This window comes from Oncorhynchus keta, chromosome 18 (genome assembly GCF_023373465.1).
Source record: "Oncorhynchus keta strain PuntledgeMale-10-30-2019 chromosome 18, Oket_V2, whole genome shotgun sequence".
In the NCBI taxonomy this organism is placed as follows: domain Eukaryota; kingdom Metazoa; phylum Chordata; class Actinopteri; order Salmoniformes; family Salmonidae; genus Oncorhynchus; species Oncorhynchus keta.
Window position 1 is genome coordinate 5,921,810 of NC_068438.1, and position 24,148 is coordinate 5,945,957.

Genomic DNA, 24,148 nt, shown 5'->3' on the forward strand with positions numbered 1-24,148 from the left:
TCCTGTACTTTTGGTTGTCAGGAAAATGTATCGTGTAAAACATTTTTAGGAATGTCGAAGTAAATGTAAACGTTGGCTAAAAATATAAACGGTAAGGTACAGATACTCCAAAAAACGTCGTTACAGTATTAAGTAAAACATACTTTAAAGTACTAAAGTATAAGATCACTGTTACAATAGGCACAAATACAGTAAGCACAGCATACAGTAAAGAGAATGTGGCAGATATAACACGCCGCGGTCTCTATTGTTTAGTTTAGACCAACAGGGGATGACTTGCTTCTTTGCAAACGTTGACGTACCAATCTGAACTCACGCGAGGACTGCGATTTCATTGCCAGTGTGCGACAGAGACAGCAAAGATGGCGTCGCAGGAGACCGAAGCTTCTCCGCAAACCAACGGCGAGGTAAAATGAATGAAATTGTATGACTGTCTTCAATTTGTGACTACTAATAGCGGCATATGGTTAACTCGAGAGGAGTGAGTGGCACTGTAGATATTGTTATTGAATTGTGATTTCACACGAGCCTCTGACGTTGTCAATGCCGGTCGGTTTAAAAACGACCCCCTGCCTTTCACGATGCGTTTATTACTGCACCTTGCAAGGTAGCTGTTATTTTCTGATAAACTAACAGAACTGTTGACAAACCTATTTCTAAATAAAATAATGAGGTCAGTACTTGGGGAAACAGATACACGTCATGACAGTATATTATTGAGTTAGCCGGCTTTAAATTAGTTAACGTTAGCTAGGTATTATTAGCTGGCTAACTAGTTAGCTACAAGTGGCTAGCTAGACTGACAATGCTATTTGGTCGGCGTATGTAACTATCTCACGTTAGCAGATTAATTTGCCAAACGGCTTTCTTCAATGGACTAACGTTATTCCTTGACTGACTAGACTAGTCTGCTGCCTATCATTATTGATTGACTGGGAGCGAAACGAATCACCGCCCGTCACTGAGAATATATCGATGTGCTTTCTAGATTTGCTGTAGTTAACTAGTTATGGATGTTACATCTTGTTATTAACTAACAAGCATATCCGACCAGTTTATTTACAACTTCACTTGGGTCAGACAAGGCCACCTGTGTAGATTAAGAGACAGCGGAGCTCGCGCAAAGTATGGGTTGAAAACCCACTGTACCACAATCCAGGGATGAGAAATGTGTTGAATTATCCCATTATACACCGAGAAGATTGAACGACAAATATTTTTCCTAAACTGGTCTCAAAGCGTTTAGTATTATTCTGTATGTAAATCCGATACGCTCCATTTAGTATGATATGTTACCATGTATGGTACGTATAATTTGTGTTTGTCTTTCACCCATTTCGCATAATATGTTAAGAATTTGCTCGATTTACAGTATGTCATGAAATCTGGCTAGGCGGCTAACGTCGCCTGGGGGTAGGGTCAAGCTGTCTGTCTATGATGACAACTTGCTAGACATTATTATTATATGCCCATCCATCCACCCCGCCCAACCACCCTTTGAATTGTTTCCTTAACATATATTCATTTGAGTGTCCCAGATTTACTGGGGCTGTTTTTGGAAAACTGCACTTTTCATCCTTACGGTAGGTAGCAGAAGCCACATTAGCCATTTTGGAATTGCAGTTTCAGACAATCAGCTCTTGTTCAACGGAGTTGCCTTTCCATAATGGCTGCTGTGGCTATCCCTGGCTATCTTATCCCTGAGACGCCGGCTAAACTACACAGGAAGCATGTCTGACCCAAGTTCAGCTGTAAGCAAGAGGTCGGATCTGCTGGTTAGTTGTTAGCTAACTGTCCAAGCTCCATGGGTTCCTTTTGCAAATTTGAGTTACATTTACCTGTGTGACAATTTTGGCAGGTAGTTAGGCAGAGGAAAAATTAGTACTAATTTACACCTGACATTGTTGGTCTTAGGTAGAAAAACATGTTTTGCTGGTAAATCAAATTTTTTTACCTTTATTTTACTAGGCAAGTCAGTCAAGAACAAATTCTTATTTTCAATGACGGCCTAGGAACAGTGGGTTAACTGCCTGTTCAGGGGCAGAACGACAGATTTATACCTTCTCAGCTCTGGGATTCAAACTTGCAACCTTTCGGTTACTAGTCCAACGCTCTAACCACTAGGCTACCCTGCCGCCCCATTGATCTTTTCTTATAGTGATCATGGAAACTGCACATTTTTGGTTAAAATGTTCTACTGTCGACAGAACAAAATACTCCAGACATAGGCAAATTTTTTGTTGTCTAACCACATTTCCATCTACAGTTTTATGTGAGTAAAATCATGACAGCTGTAATGGAAACCGGAAGTTTTGGTACAATTTTATGAATGCCGACAGACTAGGGATGTTAACCATTAATTGGTTAGCAGCCGAAAATACATTTGTCCAGTAATGCTTATCGGTCTGTAGGTGCATTTGCATAATTGAGTGGAATTAAATTGGTGTGTGTTTATTTTCAATTTTGTCATGCATCTTTTTTTATCACACATGCACAGCATACGGAGGCTAGTTTGCCAAGCGGAGTAGCCGATCACCTGTCACACACAGTGCAGGAGAATAGCTCCTCAAAAAGCCCGTGCTGAAGTGAAATGTGCTTTGGTAAGCACAGTAATTGCTCAACAAATAACAACTAAAAGAGCGTACCGCTGTATATTTCTTTGAAACCTCAATGTTTTACTTTGAGTCATGTCTTGCCTTGCTTCAAAGTAGCCTTGTGAAAATCCATTCATAGAAATGTGGGGGCAATTATTTTATAAAGACATCCTCATGCCATTAATGAAAATGGCCCCCCTGTTCAATTGGTTTTCATATCAACTTTCTTTCGTTGTCCAGAAGCCAAAGGCACAATCCTAGTCCTGTTAGAAACTCATCCTAGTTGTTGCTATTAGATTCCCCCTCTTTCTAAGTTTCTAATGGAGATTTTCATCAAATCTAATTTTATTGGTCACATGCACATGTTTAGCAGGTGGTGTTGCGGGTGTAGTGTAATGCTTGTGTTGCTAGCTCCAACAGTGCAGTAATATCTAACATTTTCATAATATACACACATTTAAAGGAATGGAGTTAAGAATATAGCAATATTTGGATGGGCAATATCGGAGCGGCATAGACTAAAATACAGTAGAATAGAATGCAGTATATACATATGAGATGTGTAATGCAAAATTTGTAAACATTTATTAAAGTGACTTGTTCCAGTTATTCAAGTGGCCGGTGATTTCAAGTCTATGTATATAGGGCAGCAGCTTCTAATGTGCAGGGTTGAGTAACCAGATGGTAGCTGGCTAGTGATGGCTATTTAAGTCTGATGGCCTGAAGATAAAAGTTGTTTTTCAGTCTCTGGGTCCCAGCTTTGATGCACCAGTAATGACCTCGCCTTCTGGATGATAGTGAGGTGAACAGGCAGTGGCTCGGGTGGTTGTTGTCCTTGATGATCTTTTTGGCCTTCGGTGTAGTTGCCATACCAGGCGGTGATACACCACGACAGGATGCTCTCAATTGTGCATCTGTAAATGATTGAGGGTTTTAGTTGTTAAGCCAAATTTTGGAGCTGTTGCACAGTCTGTCTGTCTGGATGGACCATTTCAGTTTGTCAGTGAAGTGTGCGCCGAGGAACTTGAAGCTTTCCACCTTCTCCACTGTGGTCCAGTCGATGTGGATAGGGGGGTGCTTCCTCTGCTGTTTCCTTAAGTCCATGATCAGCTCCTTTGTTTTGTTGACGTTGGATGAGATGTTATATTCCTGGGCCCACATCTCCATGGAGATGTTGTGTCGTCTGCAAACTTGATGATTGAGTTGGAGGCGTGTGTGGCCACGCAGTCATGGGTGAACAGGGGTTACAGGAGGGAGCTGAACACACCCTTGTGGGGCCCCTGTGTTGAGGATCAGCGAAGTGGAGGTGATGTTTCCTAACTTTCTAAGTTCAGGACCCAGTTGCACAGTGCGGGGTTCAGACCCATGGCCCCAAGCTTAGTGATGAGCTTGGAGGGTACTATGGTGTTGAAGGCTGAGCTATAGTCAATTAACAATATTCTTACATAGGTATTCCTCTTGACCAGATGGAATAGGGCAGTGCGATGGCGATTGCATCATCTGTAGATCTATTGGGGCGATAAGCAAATTGAAGTGGATCTAGGGTGGCAGGTAAGGGAGAGGTGATATGATCCTCGACTAGTCTCTCAAAGCACTTCATGATGACAGAAGTGGGTGCGACTAGTCGATTGTCATTTGGTTAAGTTACCTTTGTTCCTGTACCCAAGAAAGCAATGGGGGACATTTTGACGTATGTGGGGACAGCAGACCGGGATAGGGAGAGATTGAATATGTCCAGCCAGCTGGTCTGCGCATGCTCTGAGGACACGGCTAGGGATTTCTGGGCCGGCTGCCTTGCGAGGGTACAGGAATAATTAGACTTATGGATGCCTCCCGAAAGAATACATGTTTTGTTTTCGAGATGATAGTTTCCGGATTCGACCATATTATTATATTATGTTATAATTAAGTCTATTTGATAGAGCAGTCTGACTGAGCAATGGTAGGCACCAGCATACAAGCATTCATTCAAACAGCAATTTAGTGCGTTTTGCCAGCAGCTCTTCGCTCGGCTTCAAGCATTGCGCTGTTTATGACATCAAGCCTATCAACTCCCGAGATTATGCTGGTGTAACTGATGTGAAATGGCTAGCTAGTTAGCGGGGTGTGCGCTAATAGCGTTTCAAACGTCACTCGCTCTGAGACTTGGAGTGGTTGTTCCCCTTGCTCTGCAAGGGCCGCGGCTTTTGTGGAGCGATGGGTAACGATGCTTCGAGGGTGGCTGTTGTCGATGTGTTCCTGGTTTGATCCCAGGTAGGGACGAGGAGAGGGACAGAAGCTATACTGTTATACTGGCAATACTAAAGTGCCTATAAGAACATCCAATAGGCAAAGGTATATGAAATACAAATCGTACAGAGAGAAATAGTCCTAGAATTCCTATAATAACTACAACCTAAAACTTCTTACCTGGGAATATTGAAGGCTCGTGTTAAAAGGAACCACCAGCCTTTATATGTTCTCATGTTCTGAGCAAGGAACTTAAACGTTAGCTTTCATACAGGCACATATTGCACTTTTACTTTCTTCTCCAACATTTTGTTTTTGCATTATTTAAACCAAATTGAACATGTTTCATTATTTATTTGAGGCTAAATTTATTTTATTGATGTGATATTAAGTTAAAATAAGTGTTCATTCGGTATTGTTGTAATTGTCATTATTACAAATAAAAAATTGAAATTGTCCGATTAATTAGCATCGGCTTTTTTTGGTCCTCCAATAATCGGTATCGGCATTGAAAAATCATAATTGGTCGACCTCTAATCCCTACAACAGACAATTTCTTAAGGCAATTTGTTCGTTCAACATTGTGGGATCTTTTTGTGTCGGTAAAATGTTTTATGCAATAAATGGAGGTGGATATCCAAGTAAATTTTGATATCATCGCGTGACTCACACGATGATATGTGGTCGTCCCACTACGACTCGGAAAACCATGCATTTTATTCAGCTACAGATTAAATCAATTGATGACTTCACAGGGTGGTGAAAGTGCAAGGTGACAAGCTTGATGCTCCTTTTCAATAAATATTGAGCGTCTTATTCTGTTGATGCTTGGCTGCCGTTTTGATATTTTGAAAACTGGCTCTTTTGTCCATAATAATCTTATTATGTAGGCTATACACGCAATACCAGATTGGGCACATTCTATATAACACAACATTTAGAGTTGAAAACGTACATGGGAATTGAACAGCAAAAGTCGTCATGTGCACCATGTCATCATGCACAGACTTTTATCCAAAACTAGTCCGTTTGATAGAAACGTCTCTGGTGGGAAAATGTACATATTTTGTTTAGGCAAAGTTTAGAATATTCGCATGAAAATCTGTCACCGAGCTAGTGAAATGGATGATGTGTTTAAAAATAAAATAAACATTTTTTTGCAAGCTACACTCTCCTTTATCAGTAAACTGTTGTCTAGAGGGCATCCACCAAGACAAGATTGGGCAAGTTTACTATTGATAGCAACAGTTTTTGTGACAACCAATGGAAATGCTATGGAATCCCATTGAACTTCTGTTTTTTTATGCAGTACATGGAAACTTATGCTGAAAATCTGCTGTTTATTTGCACTATGCTATGTCATCAGGCACAGCTTTTCATCCGTAACAAGCCAGTTTGATGGAAAAAACCTGTATCTTTTTAGTCTATAATTAGCTAGTGGAAGGAAACCTATTTTTAGGATTCCCTGTGTGTGTGTGTGTGTGTGTGTGTGTGTGTGTGTGTGTGTGTGTGTGTGTGTGTGTGTAGGTGAGCAGCAATGGAGCTGTTGCAGCCGTGGATGGCCAGGCTGTACAGACTGCTACTGGGGACCCTGCACCGCAACAGCCGGCTCCACCACCCAATGCATGGTCGGTCATAAAAGGAGTCCTCTTCAGGTGGGTCAGAGATGTGTGTACACACACACACACTGATATGAATAGACAATAGACAGCCCCTGTTTACTTGTATGTGGAATGTGTTTTTAAGTAGTAGGGTTGATGGTAAGGCAATCCTTGGGGGCCTGGGGGCCATGCCATTCACCTAGAGTGGTCTGCTAGTTTAGGTCTGTTAGAATCAGGGTGGAGCTCAGTCCCATTACAGCTCCCGCAGTCAATTAATTTACAGTGCCTAATAGATTCAAATGCAGGCTTTGTATTGTGGTGTCATATCAGGGGATTGTTGCCAGAGACACATTGCACTCATTAGAGAGAAACCAGTTCACACTTCAAGACACAGGGTTTAAAGTGATAGGGAGGCAACCTTGGTTGTTGATACAATGACTAAAGACCTTCATTCATGTCATGCACACCAGCAGCATTTAATTAAATTAATCTCGGAGGTGTCTTAAAGGTGTGATTTTGTTTAACTTTCAGTGTTTGCTAGATGATGATACATGTTCTCAACCTATTGGAATCACTATACTCTGCTGGTCTTCTCATGAGTGGAGACCAGAAACAGAGTGCTGGGGCCAGCGAGGGGTTAGAACGACATGAAGGTGCATTAATGAGTACCAGGAGAGTTGGCTCTTATCATAGAAGCAGTACGGTGTGAGAGTGTCATACTGTTGCAACACATTCCCCTAGAGTATTTCAGTCAGCTGATTACTTGAAGCTCAAAACAAGATGTCAAACTTGGAAGAACCCCCCGTTGTTGTGAGCCTGACAGTGGTAGCTCGATGGGAAACGAGACCATCAGATTAGGCAACAAGGTTCAATCCTTTCCAACGTCTAATGCTAAATATATATATATATATATAAACAACCGCTTGTCTTTATCTCAACCTTTTTGTTTCAGACACACACACTTATTTACGGTAGATGCTAAGTGGGATCGTTGGTACTACCCGAACATTAACCCTTACCTTAACTGGTTTAAGTTTAAACTTCAATGGGGTGATGTCAGTTGAGTGGTCTCAATCATAGAAGTATAATTATGTTTCTATGGTCCCAAGCAACCCACTTAGTAAAATGTGTAGTGTAAAGGGATTTTTCAAAATGTTGAATTGGTTTCAATTAGACAAAGCTGACCTTCTCTTCCCTTGTCCTCGTCCTCTGCAGGATCTTCGTCATCTGGGCCATCAGCAGCTGGTTCCGCAGGTCCTCTACACCAGACCCAAGTACCCCAGCAGGGGCACCGCATTTACCCAGCCGAAACCTTTTCCCCAAGGAAAGCCTCATGGTACGCCAACCTTTTCGCACCGTTCTGCATAAGCAATTAACCCCAGGTCATGTGACTATTGACTTCCTGGTTGACCTTTGGTCTGTGCCTGCTGCTCATTGTAGGTTCTCTGGGTGAACAGCTGGTGTCCGTTGACGAGCTTGGTCCTGGCTCGCTTGTTGACTTGCGCTCAGTAATTTAGTGCACACTGCCGGACAAAGAAGCTGTGCCACAGCAAACAACCACCCAAAGTAGTACCATATGGGCAAATCAATAGGAGAACATGAAGGAAATAAATGTTAACCTGTTTTTCCTTCTGTCCTCAGGACCTGTATGTGTACATCTCCCAGGATGAGGTCTTCTCTGACTTCAACGACACACAGTCCCTGTTCTGGTTCCATAGAGACCTGGTCTACGGAGACTGGAACACTGGAGACGAGGGGGATGGCTGCTATGAGCAATCACTGGACCTGGACATCCAAGAGGTGAAGGGGGGGAGACTGGGGAGGGAGAGGTAATAGTAGGATTTTCTAATCTCTCTCTCTGATCCTATGTGCTACAGAAGGTGCAAATGAATGGTTCCCTCTACATCCACGTGTATTTCACAAAGACCGGATTCCACCCAGACCCCAAACGCAAGAGCCAGTATCGTCGGCTAGCAACAGTCCATGCCACGCGAAGTAAGTGACGGACACACACCGCCTACTCTGGTGCATGAATTACCTTTTCAAACTAGTGTGTAAGTGGTTTGACTCCTCTTTGACTCTTTCAGTGCTGAACAAGTTCAAACGCAGGAAGTTCGTGAAGACTAAGAACCTGCTGACGGGGGAGACCGAGACCGACCCGGAGATGATCAAGGTCAGATGTGTTTACCATGATTCATAGACCTCATTCCTTTTCAGTCCGTAGACCCAGTCCACACAGTATTGACTGACTGCCATTCCTCTTTCCTATCCCCCAGCGAGCGGAGAGCCACGGCCCAGTGGAGATCATCTCCCACTGGCACCCCAACCTCACCATCAACATGGTGGACGACCATACAGCCTGGGTCAAGGGCTCGGTCCCCCCTCCACTGGACCAACGTAAGCTCTACCCACCTATTCTCACGCTTCTCAGTGGGTTATACCAGAGCATGTACTAGGAGAGTTGAGATCTACTGCTTCTTTACAAAAATCTAACTATAATATAATAATAATATAATATATGCCATTTAGCAGACGCTTTTATCCAAAGCGACTTACAGTCATGTGTGCATACATTCTACGTATGGGTGGTCCCGGGGATTGAACCCACTACCCTGGCGTTACAAGCGCCATGCTCTACCAACTGAGCTACAGAAGGACCACCTTTTAGTTACTGCTCTATTCTGGCTGTCTCATTTTCTCAACCCATTATTTTTACCCTTCCCAACCCTACAGATGTGAAGTTTGACGCGGTGAGCGGTGACTACTATCCTATCGTCTACTTCAACGACTACTGGAACCTGCAGAAAGACTACTACCCCATCAATGAGAGCCTGCAGTCGCTGCCTCTGCGCCTGTCCTACTGCCCACTGTCCCTGTGGCGCTGGCAGCTCTACGCTGCCCAGAACGCCCGCTCACCATGGAACTTCCTGCCAGAGGACACCTACGAGCAGTCTGACGAGGACCAGGACTCTGTCAAGGTCAGGGGTTAGAGGTCATAGGCCGGGGCAGGGTGTAAATAGAGAAGGAGATATAGATCTCGGTTTTGCTTTTGATCCTCCAATGTAGCACATCTTAGAATCAGACTGGTCCCGGAGTCTAGACTCCATGTTGTTTCCCTGGTAACAGTTGCTAAGGAACTGTGTTGTCTCTGTAGGTGGCCCTGCTGGAAACCAATCCGTACCTCCTGGGCGTGACCATCGTGGTCTCCATCGTACACAGCATCTTCGAGTTCCTGGCATTTAAGAATGGTGAGCTCGCCGTGCCTCTGTTCCCACAGCTTAACTGCCTATTAGAAGACCACTTTTGGATTATATGTGTTCTACGGTGTGGTAGAATGTTGTTTCTATACTCGTGTGTGTGTGTGTGTGTGTGTGTGTGTGTGTGTGTGTCAGACATCCAGTTCTGGAACAGCAGGCAGTCTATGGAGGGTCTCTCTGTGCGCTCCATCATCTTTGGGGTGTTCCAGTCCCTGGTGGTGCTGCTCTACATCCTGGACAATGAGACCAACTTCGTGGTGCAGGTCAGTGGGTTTTTCATTTATTCTCAAAAAGGATTAAATAAAGACTTGTCACCAGACCCTTTGTAATGTCACTCATCACGGCAGGCTCTGTACGCATGTCATTCATGACCATTGTACTATAGCGGAGTGGTCCCTTTACTAATCCCCATCTCGTGTCCCATAACATCCAGGTCAGCGTGTTCATCGGCCTGCTCATCGACTTCTGGAAGATCACCAAGGTCATGGACGTCAAGGTGAGATGGACGACGGGTATTTCAATGCGTTTGGTTGCACAAATGAATCCCTGTTTGCTCATCCGGATGTGTCTCCTCCCCAGTTGGACAGAGAGAACAAATTGTTCGGGATCCTCCCACGCTTATCAATAAAAGACAAGTCAACGTACGTGCAGTCCTCCACCAAAGTCTTCGACGACGTAAGGAAACGCGTCAACGCGGCACCACCATTCTCTCTTCATTTACCGCTCGCATGGACAATCTTGTACTGATGGTTTTTGTCCTGTCCTCTTGCCTCTGCGCAGATGGCCTTCAAATACCTGTCATGGCTGCTCTACCCTCTGTTTGGATGCTATGCCGTCTACAGTGTGTTGTACCAAGAGCACAAAGGCTGGTACTCATTCGTACTGGGCATGCTCTATGGCTTCTTGTTAACCTTTGGTGAGTCACTGGTGGTCATTGTTCAGAAGCGTGATATATTTTGCCTGATTTTTATCTGTAATGGGACTGAGCTCCACCCTGGTCTTGGAAAATCATCCTTTCCTCTCGTTTTCTATGCTGTGATGATCACATCGCTAAATATCTCTTGTGCAGTCCAGGACAAGTGGCAGTCTATGCCGTCTTAATCCTCATTTACATAGTCTAATCCTTATTGACAGTCTGTCCTAGCAGCCAGTCTAGCTTTATTGATAGTCTGTCCTTGTCATTCTCTCCTAAATGACTTTTTTTTATTAATTGACATTCTGAGAGATATTCTACCCTCAATGACGTGTTGTCGTGTCTGCTTTGTGATTGGCTCAGGTTTCATCACGATGACGCCCCAGCTGTTCATCAACTATAAGATGAAGTCTGTGGCCCACCTCCCATGGAGGATGCTCACCTACAAGGCACTGAACACCTTCATCGACGACCTGTTCGCCTTTGTCATCAAGATGCCCATGATGTACAGGATAGGATGTCTCAGAGACGGTGCGTTATTACTTACTGCCCTCCAAACACACATATTTCATACACTTAGTACAGCCTATTCGGGTTCTTAACAATGACTATCCCGTTGATATATAAAAATAAAAATAAACTAGTTCCCTAATAAACTAGTGTTTTAACGGTACACATATTCCTACCGAACCGTTTGGTATGGGGACTGCTGTTCGGGCCGCACCGTGGGCCCAAAATAATGGATTTAAAAATGATGTACAAAATCAAAACACTAAGCCTGTAGGGAAAGGGGGATACTTAGTCAGTTGTACAACTCACTGCATTCAACTGAAATGAGTGTACAGCATTTAACCCAACCCCTCTGAATCAGAGAGGTGCAGGGGGGGCTGCCTTCATTCGACATTCACGTCATTGGCTGTAGGCTATGCATACTCGGCGTTGTATGCCTCTTGAGTACACCGGCGCTGAAAAAATAATAATTTGGGCTGTTATGTTAAAACGACTACAGTGGTTCATCATTTAAGAAGTTGCATTATAGTGAGCGGTATGCTGGGACACGTGTCAGTGAGTCGCAGTGTTGGCCATTAATGCTCATTTGAACCACCAGAGGGCGTCTTTATTAACGAAAACACATAGATGCTGATGAACAAATACTGTATACTACTTACTCTTGGATATACAGTATATACTGTACATCATGCCCTATTATAAGGTGGCTTTGATTATTATGTGGATTATAATACATTTACATTATGTAGGGGGTTGAGGCATTTTAATTATGGAAAATCAGGTCTGATATTGAGTTAGACATTTCAAACTTCAGTCTTGTTAGGTGAACTGTTATCTTTTGGTCTGATAATTTCGTTCAAGCATTTTATTTATAAAAATAAGTGAAAAAGGAGCCTAGAATAATTAAACAATAAATGAACTGCAACATGTTGGCTAAAGCAATTGCAATCACGGTGGAATGTGACTGTTTTTAATCTGGGCTGTACTATTATTGTATTTGTTGTGTTTTCAAATGGTCTGAATTTAAGTTAATGAATTCCCTGCTACCAATCACCAAGTATCTTAATTCTTATTAGCCAATGCCCATCACGTGATCAGTGTCCTCACAGGCATCGAAGCGTTCAGTGAGGCCACAAGACAGACGGATTCATCGGATCGCGTCCTTATTTAATTTGGAGGCTCATATTGAAAATGTTAGCTCTGTCCGCATGTACTTTTCGTCAGCCAACAGGATGAGTAGGCCTAACGAACAGCAAAAAAACTCTAGCGTATGTCAATCTATAGTAGAAATGTTGACCTCTATTGATCAGCTTGCCCTTTCTGTGTGAGAGAAATATTCCAAACATACACTGGGACAGTTGTGGGACGCAATAGATCCCAAATGAATACAACCACTGTACATGCATTATTATTTTTAAACATTTACAAGCAACGAGGCTGATGCAACAGATCCCAATGTTTGCTAAAAATGTTGATAAACTATTTCTTCACAGAAGTCCAGCAATGCGCAAACTGCCGTAGGCTATAAGCACAAATGTTCCAAAATGCAATTGGCGGGAAAACACCCTTCTCAGAAGTGCACCGCAAATATGACAGGGATGAAAATATCCTTCAGAAATAGGGAAGACACAAAGACTCATCAACAAACATGGGTTGTTTAATATTAGAACACTTGTCTTAGGCTGCTAGACAACAAAAGAAAGTTGAGAACATGAGAGAAATAAATACTGACTTCAATTGCATATGAAGAAGTGTTTATAAAAGAATCCCCTTAACATTCCTATGGTCAGAACGTGGCAAGACATGTCTCATAAAATGACAAACGACTGTGTTTTAAACAATTACGTTTATGGTTAAATAGTCTCAAGCTGTGTTCGAATACCCATACTAATATACTACATACTAAACTCAGCAAAAAAATAAACGTCCCTTTTCAGGACCCTGTCTTTCAAAGATCATTTGTAAAAATCCTAATATCTTCATTGTAAAGGGTTTAAACACTGTTTCCCATGCTTGTTCAATGAACCATAAACATTAATGAACATGCACCTGTGGAACGGTGGCACGGTGGGTGTTGCAGTGTGCAACAGGCACTAGCCTTTCTCTATCAGAACAAAAGGTGACTCAAGTATGTCGACAGAATCAAGCCATTCGACAATAATGTTCCTACATTATATTTGTCAAACATGACTGCCGTTTAGCCTATTGTGGCAGACCAAGGGGTTTGGTCAAGACGTTTACACAGATCAGACACGGACAGAGTAAGATTAGCTCGGTTTCAAGGGTGTTTATTTAAATAATAAATCAAAAGAAAAGGATAGGTCTCCCCCATGAGACCCTTTCCAGGATACCGTCTTCTGGGCTCCGGGTCTTGCTGTATCCTGTCGGGCACAAAAACTGAACTCCCTCCTTTTACCTCAGGCACCGTCTCCAACGATACGGAAGTCACCTTTCTTCCCCCAGTCCCTTTCTCTGTGTGCTGCCCTTCTGGCAGCTTTATGGGACTCGTACAGCTGGTGAGCAATCAGCCAACCACATTCAGCTATTTTGGTTAATGGCTTTGGTGCCCTTGCAGAGGGCCTTGGTGCCCTGGCAGCTATTGAAGGCCGAATGGCCATGACCCTAAAATCATGAAATTCCAGGCCTGGCTATACATACATACATTTTTAGTCCCTAAAAATAGAACTCAACTCAGCAAGTCTATTATCCTGCTGATGGCCCATCAAGGTTGGATGGCTTCTTTTGTATCCCAATAATAGTTTAGGCTGCCGAATGATTTACACTTGACACGATCACTTTGCCTACTCCTAATTCTTGCCTTTATATGTTGGCATGCAGAACCTTTATTTAACCTATTCTGATATGTTGATAGGCATTGCACTGAATCGTACAGTATTATGCCTGTTGAGAGGAATTTTGATCATATTACCGTTCATATCAACACACTCCTAACTCCTTTTCAACAACTCTCTAAATCAATTTTTTTATGCGCTACAAATGGATAACTTGAAATAACGTAGGTTGATTTAAATAATCAAAAGCAAAATGTGATTATTAGCCTAGTGGTATTTTAGGCATATGTCAATTAGGCCTGATGTAAAATCATTGTCGAGAGAATTTTGCATGTAGGTGTAGATTATTTATGGGTTGATAATTATACGGGAAAAAGTAGAGGTTGCTTAACCAACGTGAGCCCGAGGTGTAACCTAGAAACGTGTAAACCGCATTGGAAAGGAAAAGGCACAACACTCACTGACCATGAGAAATTGTTTTATTAAGCAAGTTTAAAAACATTGACGTTTCTGCCTTCAGTGGATAATCACAAAGTGAATGGACAAGTTTATATAGGGCAGGGGTGCTCAACTCTTACCCTACGAGGTTCGGAGCCTGCTGGTTTTCTGTTCTACCTGATAATTATTTAATTGCACACACCTGGTGTTCCAGGTTCAAGATCAGTCCCTGATTTAGAGGGGAACAATGAAAAAATGCAGTGGAACTGGCTCCGAGGCCCAGATTTGGGATTGGGGGATCTAGGCCATGGGGAAGACAATTAGGGATAACTCTCTTCAGCTGGTGGTGCTCACGAGAGATGTGTGGTAGACCATACAGATTGGTGCTCAATGTCTCCACCTAGTGATGAAATACAGAAGTGGAACCAGTAAAAACAATTGGAAAACTTGGCAAGCTTTTTTCATCTACAGTAGGTGAAATTGATATACAACCATTAGTATATAATTCATGTTTAATATGTTAGGGCTGCTTATGAGGTGTTGACAACGAGGTGGAACTCATGTGACTGGAAAGGCTTCACGCATAACAAGTTACGGTATTAAAACTAAACGGGATTTACTCTTAGGCCTACAGCTCAACGGTGGTTATACAATGATACTATACTAAGCTTACTAATGATAATGACATTACTTATTATAGTGATGATCATAATAATTGTAATAATAACAATGAGGTGTGGGGAAAAAGGAGAGTAGAGGAGTGAGAGCTGCTTGCAGATTGTGACTAACGACATGTTGGCTTACATTATATTTCTGCCTGTTTTGGAACAGTGTACACAACACTATATAAATAAGTAATACCAGAGAGTCGTCTTACAAAAAAAGCCTTTATTACAGCATAGCAAAGATTAAAAACACATTTGTGAAATTGCTTTAGCTGACCGTTTTGCAGTTATTTGAGGCTTGGTGCTTACGCAATCAGTAGGCTATTAAACACTCAAACGGGCAACAAAAGCAGCATATGTCTTATTCCTGTTGATTTACACTACATGACCAAGTATTTGGACAGCTGCTCGTCAAACATCTCATTCCAAAATCATGGGTATTAATATTGTGTTGGTCCCCCCCCCTTGCTGCTATAACAGCCTCCACTCTTCTGGGAAGGCTTTCCACTAGATATTGGAACATTGCTGCGGGTTCTTGCTTCCATTCAGCCATGAGCATTAGTGAGGTCGGGCAACTGATGTTGGGCGATTAGGCCTAGCTTGCAGTCGGCTTTCCAATTAATCCCAAAGGTGTTTGATGGAGTTGAGGTCAGGGCTCTGTGCAGGCCAGTCAAGTTATTCCACACCGCTCTCGACAAAGCATTTCTGTATGGACCTCGCTTTGTGCTTGGGACCAACAGGTCTGAAGGACATTCCTGCAGTCAGCATGCCAATTGCACACTCCCTCAACTTGTGGTGTGACAACTTCATTGTTAGTGGCCTTTTGTCCCCAGCACAAGGTGCACCTGTGTAATGGTCATACTGTTTAATCAGCTTCTTGATATGCCACACCTGTAAGGTGGATGGATTATCTTGACCAAGGAGAAATGCTCACTAATACGGATGTAAACACACTAGTCCAACATTTTTGATAAATAAGCTTTTTGTACGTATGGAACATTTCATGGATCTTTTATTTAAACTCGTGAAACATGGGACAAATTACTATACATTTTGAGGTTTATATTTGTATTCAGTGTAATTAAGTGTTTCCTGTATCATCAATTTTCGACCACTATGCACATATCAACATATAGGGAAAGTTGACAATTCAATGGCGCACTGAAGGTTGTTTCAGCATATTTTTCAGCACAGGGCCGAGTGATTCACTTGTTTGGGGCTTTCGTTCAAAACAAGTTATACTATAAAAGCAGGGTTAAATAAATTATTTCTGATCATCTTTAGCATACCCAGTCTTTAGTTTGAATTTTGCGGATTATAATATATTGACATTTTTTAGGGGTTGATACATTTTTCTTTAGGGTAATTCAGTTCTGTGATATTAAGTTAAATGTAAAACTTTAGAGGACTTAAAGGAAAGGGGGATACCTAGTCAGTTGTACAACTGAAATGTGTCATCCGCATTTAGCACAACTAAGCCTCGAATACATTGCAAGTTTGGCCATTAGGGTACACTTTACAATATGACTCAACTCTGACTGACCGCAGAATCTATCTGTTGTCTAAACTGGCACAAATTGGGATTTTTCACACCTAGCCGAGCTGTTAGACTGTCCCTTGTAAATTAACGGAGGTGTGAATATTTCTGTCAGTTGGCGGGTTGTTCCACATTACAGCTCCTAACACGAATCCGATAATTAATTATGAATAGGATTTATTTTGTTTGCATTCTTTATTGTAACCACAATATCAAATTATTTAACATATACATGAGCAGATTCACTTAGTCAAAACATTTATTTATTAAAGACTATCAGAAAGAATGTCTGTACTTATTTATTTTGATCCAAAGCTAAAAATGGGTGAGTCACTCAGCTTTATGCTGAAAAATAGCCTACTAAATAGGCCAAGCCTAAAGTAATTCATTCGATTGGGCGGCAGGTAGCCTAGTGGTTAGAACGTTGGACTAGTAACCGAAAGGTTGCTAGATCGAATCCCCGAGCTGACACGGTAAAAATCTGTCGTTCTGCCCCTGAATAAGGCAGTTAACCCACTAAAGCTGAGGTTGTCAATGAGTTTGCCAATGCACCATGTATTGCGCTTACTACAGGTCCTCGAGGACTGGTGTCACACCATCTCTATCACAGCTGATTAAACTAATTCCATTCTAAACTGAAGATCATGATTAGTTGATTATTGGAGTCAGGTGTGTTAGCTGGGGCAAAAGTGTGGCCCAGAGGACTGGAGTTGCCCATCCCTGCTACAGATGGACCTCCAAACCTACAGAGAGCTACTTAGAAACATTTCACCCCAAAAACATCTATTGGTATTTGTTTCATTAGTATATTGTTGACATAGTCCCACATTTGTTTTGCATGTTAGCAATCACGTTTAAGATATATAACTTTTTTTTTTAAATACAGAAATACAGCCGGTATGATGCGTGACAGCGAGAAGAGAGAAATTACGTTTTTAAGTTAATTTCCTGCAATTCTACACATGCTATTCTAGTCATTTTGCCATGCGGCGGAGAGAAAGAAAATGGGAGTTTTACAGCTAGTTTCCTGCAATTCTACACATTTTGCCATAGGGTGGAGGCAAATGTTTGCAGGTTTTAATATGCTAACTGATGGACAGTGGGCCTCACCCGGTCAGTAATTCGACCATGCTTACTACAAGTTTAGTTAGCTGGCCGCTAGACGAACTTCTGATGCACAACCACATTTTCAAATTTCACCGTTTGTAATCTATTATTCTAACTCTAAACAGTAAGTTGAGACCTCGACTGAGTTGGTCCATTTGGTCTACAAAATGGTCTGCGGGCCCATCCCTGGTTTACATGAAGGGGAGGAGACCAGGTTAAAGAAAGATTTTCAAGCCTTGACACATGGATTGTGTAGCTGTGCCATTCAGAGGAGGGGTGGGCAAGATACAGATTGAAGTGTCTTTTGAACAGGTTATGGTAGCGGTGTCAAGAACTGCAGCGCTACTGGGTTTGTCGTGCTCAACAGTTTCCTGTGTGTATCAAGAAATGTCTACCACCCAAAGGATATCCAGCCAACTTGACACACACTGTGTGAAGCATTGGTGTCAACATGGGCCAGCATCTCTGTGGAACGCTTTCGACACCTTGTAGAGTTCATGTCCCGACGAATTAAGGCTGTTCTGAGGGCAAAAGGTGGGGTGCAACTCAGTATTAGGATGGTGTCCTTAATGTTTTGTACACTCAGTGCGCAATGTCCAAGCCATGTTTTACATATTGACATCACATGCATATTGCACTTTATTTTAGTGTTGAGTAATTGTTTTACTTTATAAAAATGCAACATGTTGGTACTCGTGATGGTGCTCTCTTCAGGCTTTATATGACTCATGATCATACATGGAATCAGGAATACCAAAACAATTGTTACTACAGTAATTGTTAGCGTTTCATTTTCCTGCTGTACTGAAACCGAACCGTGACCCCCGAAACAGCGATATGTATCAAACTGTTGGTTTTGGTGAACGTTACATCCCTAGTTCCCCTGTAATAACTCTGTTTCCCTCCCACAGACGTAGTATTCTTTGTCTACCTGTACCAGCGCTGGATCTACAGGGTGGATCCCAACCGGATGAACGAATTTGGCACCAGCGGAGCGGAACCCACTGGAGTGGATCCTAACAAGGACAGCACAGCGCAGGGGGAGGTCGCAGCCACTGGGGAGGTCGCAGCCACTGGGGAGGTCGCAGCCATAACAGAAAAAGCAAAGGATGAGAAGAAGAACGATTAACCACGACCAACTTATCCGCCTTTCTCGCCCTCGCTCCTGGGGTGAAGAGGACCTGTGGAAACCAGGCAGAGTGAAATGTCATTTGCCAGAGAAAAGAAGTCATTGTATTCTGTCATGGACACCGCTACAAATTTCAGTCTAACTCTCCCTCTTTGTGTGGGGGGATCTGCAGCGAATTGTAATTAATGTGGACTTCCTATTTTTTTTTTTAGTTCAAGTGAAGTAAAACAAATGTGATGTACTGTATTCTTTATATTTTGGGTAACAGTAATGATTTGGAGGCCAGGTTGTGAATGTTGGAGGCCCAGTTGAGGGTGGATAGTTGCAGTACATATCTCAGAATTTTCAGATCTTTGCGCCATCTGTGGATTTCTTGTGATTTCTTTAAAAAAAAAATCATTCCATGTGTGAACGCAATGTGTCATGGTGGGGAAATTGGTGAGTTGTGCTGGAGGAATCTGGAAGGGTCCAGAACCAAGTGTGACATGAAGGGAACCAGGATGCACAACCTGTCCAACACTACCCGCGAAAGCCAGTCTACCCTCCATTTTAAACAAATGGTCGATGTTCCGAACTTGAACAACAACAAGAAACAGCCTTGTAGGTATTAATAGAAATATATTAATTATGATGGCTTGATTTCTGTTTTTCAGTCACTTGAATTTATTTTGAATGTTCTGAAACGACAGAATCTCGGGTTGTAATGTTAATAATACTGATGTCAAAGTGTCTAGTAATAGCAGATTTAACTATTTTTGCCTGGACTTATGATTTTTCAATTGTTCTATAACATTCACACTCCAAGCAGGACCACCTTGACACACACTTGAGTCCACAAAACATTAAGGACACCTAAGACATTAACGCCCTCAGAATAGCCTCAATTAGTCTGGGCATGGATACTACAAGGTGTCGAAAGCATTCAACAGGGGTGCTGGCCAATGCTGACTCCAATGCATCCCGCAGTTGTCAAGTTGGCTGGATGTCCTTTGGGTTGTGGACCATTCTTGATACACACAGGAAACTGTTGAGCACGACAAACCCAGTAGCGCTGCAGTTCTTGACACAAACTGGTGCGGCTGGCACCTGCTACCATAACCCGTTCAAAGGCACTTATATCTTTTGTCTTGCCCCTTTACCTTTTGAATGGCACACATGCGCAATCCATGGCAAGGCTTTTTAAAGGTTATCAAAACGTCATGCCAGGGTAAGCCTACGCTATACATCAAGCCCTTTTTCGCCCCAATTTTGATCTTGTCTCATCGCTGCAACTCCCCAACGGGCTCGGTAGAGGCGAAGGTCGAGTCATGCGTCCTCCGAAATAAGGCCCACCAAACCGCACTTAACACCTGCACCAATGTGTTGGAGGAAACACTGTTCAACTGACGACCAGTCAGCCTGCAGGCGCCCGGCCCACCACAAGGAGTCGCTCGAGTAAAAAAAAACACCCCGCCAAACTAGAGGTCGACCGATAATTAGAGGCATAGTGGATTAATTAGGGGCCGATTTCAAGTTTTCATAACAATCGGTAATCTGCCTTTTTGGACACCGATTATGGCCGATTACATTGCAATCCACGAGGAGACTGCGTGGCAGGCTGACCACCTGTTACGCGAGTGCAGCGTCAAAAGGACCTGTGGCTGCAAGGAGCCAAGGTAAGTTGCTAGCTAGCATTAAACTTATATTATGAAAAACAATCTTAACATAATTACTAGTTAACTATACATGGTTGATAATATTACTAGGTTAACTAGCTTGTCCTGCGTTGCATATAATCAATGCGGTGCCTGTTAATTAATCATTGAATCACAGCCTACTTAAATCATCACCCGTTTGGTGAAGTTTAACAGAAGCACATTTGCAAGAAAAGCACAATCGTTGCACAAATGTACCTAACCATAAACATCAATGCCTTAAAATCAATAAACAGAAGTATATATTTTTAAAACCTGCATATTTAGTTAAAATAAATAATATATAATAATAATATATGCCAAAAGCGACTTACAGTCATGTGTGCATACATTCTACATGCATGTTAGCAGGCAATATTAAGTAGAGAAATTGTCACTTCTCGCGTTCAGTGCAAGCAGAGTCGAGGTATATGCAGCAGTTTGGGCCGCCTGGCTCGTTGCGAACTGTGTGAATACCATAAATAATTTGCCAGAATTTTACATAATTATGACATAACATTGAAGGTTGTGCAATGTAACATCAATATTTAGACTTAGAGTTGCTACCCGTTCGATAAAATACTAAAATGCTAAGTTTCCGTATTTGACCATATTAATGACTTAAGGCTTGTATTTCTGTGTGTTTATATTATAATTAAGTCTATGATTTGATAGCGGCTATCAACTCCCGAGATTAGGCTGCCAATACAATAAGAACATCCTTGACTATTGTCAAAGGTATATGAAATTCAAATGGTATAAAGAGAAATAGTCGACGCGTCATAATTCCTATAATAATGACAACCTAAAACGTCTTAACTGGGAATATTGAAGACTCATGTTAAAAGGAACCAACAGCTTTCATATGGTCTCATGTTCTGAGCAAGGAACTTAAACGTAAACTTTTTTACATGGCACATATTGCACTTTTACCTTATTTTCCAACGCTGTGTGTTTGCATTATTTAAACGAAATTGAACATGTTTCATTATTTATTTGAGACGAAATTGATTTTATTTGTGTTAAAATAAGTGTTAATTATGTATAAAATCGGACGATTAATTGGCATCGGCTTTTTTTGGGGGGGTCCTCCAATAATCGGTATCGGTGTTGAAAAATCATAATCGGTCGACCTCTAGGCCTAACCCGGACAACTCTGGGCTAATTGTGCACCGTCCTGTGGGACTCCCGGTCACGGACGGTTGTGACGCAGCCTGGGATCTAACCTGGGTCTGTAGTGATGCCTCAACCACTGCTATGCAGTGCCTTAGACCGCTGCGCCACTCGGGAGTCCACACAACCCTTATTTTAAGTGTTCCTAAAATCCTCTGGGAAAAATGAATGGTGGAAAAACAATTGGAACCATTTCCCTGTTTGCCCGCCAGGTTTTATAGGTGTTATGGCACAAAATGTGGTACTCTATTTATAGAAAATACAAACATCATTAACCTAGTACCATTGCCCCTTTAATCTCCAGGCAATAAATACGCAGGGCCACTGTCTTTGGTAAACAGCTGAGAGATGGGGCTGGAGAAATGTAACCACTCAAATTCAGAGACGGCTATGGATGCAGACTCCATGAGCTTAAAATGGTTTTAACCATGTTTTGAGGCTATACAGAGTTTGGTTACAAGTACATTGTTCACAGCTTAAAACACGCTTATTTTGGGTTCTGATGGTGTATGACAGTTAAACTAAACCCATGAGACAAATTATATTCTTCAAGAATCAATGGGTATATAAACTTAGCAAAAAAATAACTGTCCTTTTTTCAGGACCCTGTCTTTCCAAGATAATTTGTAAAAAGTAACTTCACCGATCTTCATTGTAAAGGGTTTAAACACTGTTTCCCATGCTTGTTCAATGAACCATAAACATTAATGAACATGCACCTGTGGAACGGTCGTTAAGACACTAACAGCTTACAGACGGTAGGTCCCTGCCCTTCCCTGCCTAGCAGGACAGAAGGTCACAGTTATGAAAACTTAGGACACAAAAGAGGCCTTTCTACTGACTCTGAAAAACACCAAAAGAAAGATGCCCAGTGTCCCTGCTCATCTTAATGAACGTGCCTTTGGCATTCTGCAAGGAGGCATGAGGACTGCAGATGTGGCCAGGGCAATAAATTGCAATGTCCGTACTGTAAGACGGCGCTACAGGGAGCTGATCGTCCTTGCAGTGGCAGACCACATGTAACAACACCTGCACGGGATCAGTACATCCGAACATCACACCTGCGGGACAGGTACAGGATGGCAACAACAACTGCCCGAGTTACACCAGGAACACACAATCCCTGCTCAGACTGTCCCTAATAGGCTGAGAGAGGCTGGACTGAGGGCTTGTAGGCCTGTTGTAAGGCAGACATCACTGGCAACAAAGTTGCCTATGGGCACAAACCCACCGTCACTGGACCAGACAGGACTGTGTGTTAAAGGGAAGACGACATCCTCCCTTATGTGGTACCCTTTCTGCAGGCTCATCCTGACATGACCCTCCAGCATGACAATGCCACCAGCCATACTGCTTGTTCTGTGCATGATTTCCTGCAAGACAGGAATGTAGGTATTCTGCCATGGCCAGAGAAGAGCCCGGATCTCAATCCCCATTGAGCACATCTGGAACCTGTTGGATCGGAGGGTGAGGGCTAGGGCCACCCCCCAGAAATGTATAGGAACTTGCAGGTGCCTTGGTGGAAGAGTGGGGTAACATCTCACAGCAAGAACTGGCAAATCTGGTGCAGTCCATGAGGAGGAGATGCACTGCAGTACTTAATGCAGCTGGTGGCCACACCAGATACTGACTGTTACTTTTGATTTTTGACCCCCCCTTTGTTCAGGGACACATTAATACATTTTATGTTAGTCACATGTCTGTGGAACTTGTTCAGTTTGTGTCAGTTGTTGAATATTGTTCTGTTCATACAAATATTTACATATGTTAAGTTTGCTGAAAATAAACACAGTTGACAGTGAGAGGATGTTTCTATTTAATTAATTTATAATTAAGTTTAGTTTATTTATAATTAAGTTTAGTTTATTTATAATTAAAAAAGATCATCCAAAAAGGGATGCACCAATTACAGATAGCAACAAAACATGTAGTCAGTCTTTTGTGATAATATTACAGAAAACCACTACCCAGACAGACAAAATATGACTTACACTGAGATATGGCTCATGAGAGATCATAAAGATGCTAGTTTTAAGCTTATTGTCAGTTAACATAGACACTCCACTGTCCCTAGCAGAATTGGACACACACACACGCTTCTGATCAGCGTTGTGAAGCCACTGTGCAGTGTCAAAACGAAAGTATACTGACAAAAATAAAAATGCAATAATTAAACATTTTTCTGAGTTACAGTTCATATAAGGAAATAGAAGTAAGTCAATTGAAATGAATTCATTAGGCCCTAATCAATGGATTTCACAAGACTGGGCCAGGGTGCAGCCATGGGAGGGCATAAACCCACCCACTAGGGAGCCAGTCCAAATCAATCAGATTGAGTTTTTTTACAGGCAGAAATATTTCTCAGCACCCCCCCTGATGATTCCGCAGGTGGAGAAGCCAGATGTGGAAGTCATGGGCTGGCGTGGTTACATGTGGTCTGCGGTTGTGAGGCCCGTTGGACGCACTACCAATATCTCTCTAAAACGATGTTCGAGGCAGCATATGGTAGAGAAATTACCGTAAAATTCTC

At 42.4% G+C, this 24,148-nt stretch overlaps 1 protein-coding gene across 1 annotated transcript; it reads left to right on the forward strand.

The window, feature by feature from the left end:
• Window positions 1-246: 246 nt before the first annotated feature.
• LOC118397122 (putative lipid scramblase CLPTM1) lies at window positions 247-19,526 on the forward strand. Its single transcript, XM_035791602.2, has 15 exons — window positions 247-407; window positions 6,351-6,478; window positions 7,640-7,760; window positions 8,066-8,224; window positions 8,302-8,419; window positions 8,512-8,597; window positions 8,701-8,821; window positions 9,158-9,402; window positions 9,579-9,672; window positions 9,817-9,944; window positions 10,115-10,177; window positions 10,261-10,356; window positions 10,462-10,597; window positions 10,958-11,125; window positions 18,555-19,526. Exons 1-15 carry the CDS (start codon window positions 363-365, stop codon window positions 18,770-18,772), a joined length of 1,926 nt encoding a protein of 641 aa, XP_035647495.1. The 5' UTR covers window positions 247-362; the 3' UTR covers window positions 18,773-19,526.
• Window positions 19,527-24,148: the final 4,622 nt, after the last annotated feature.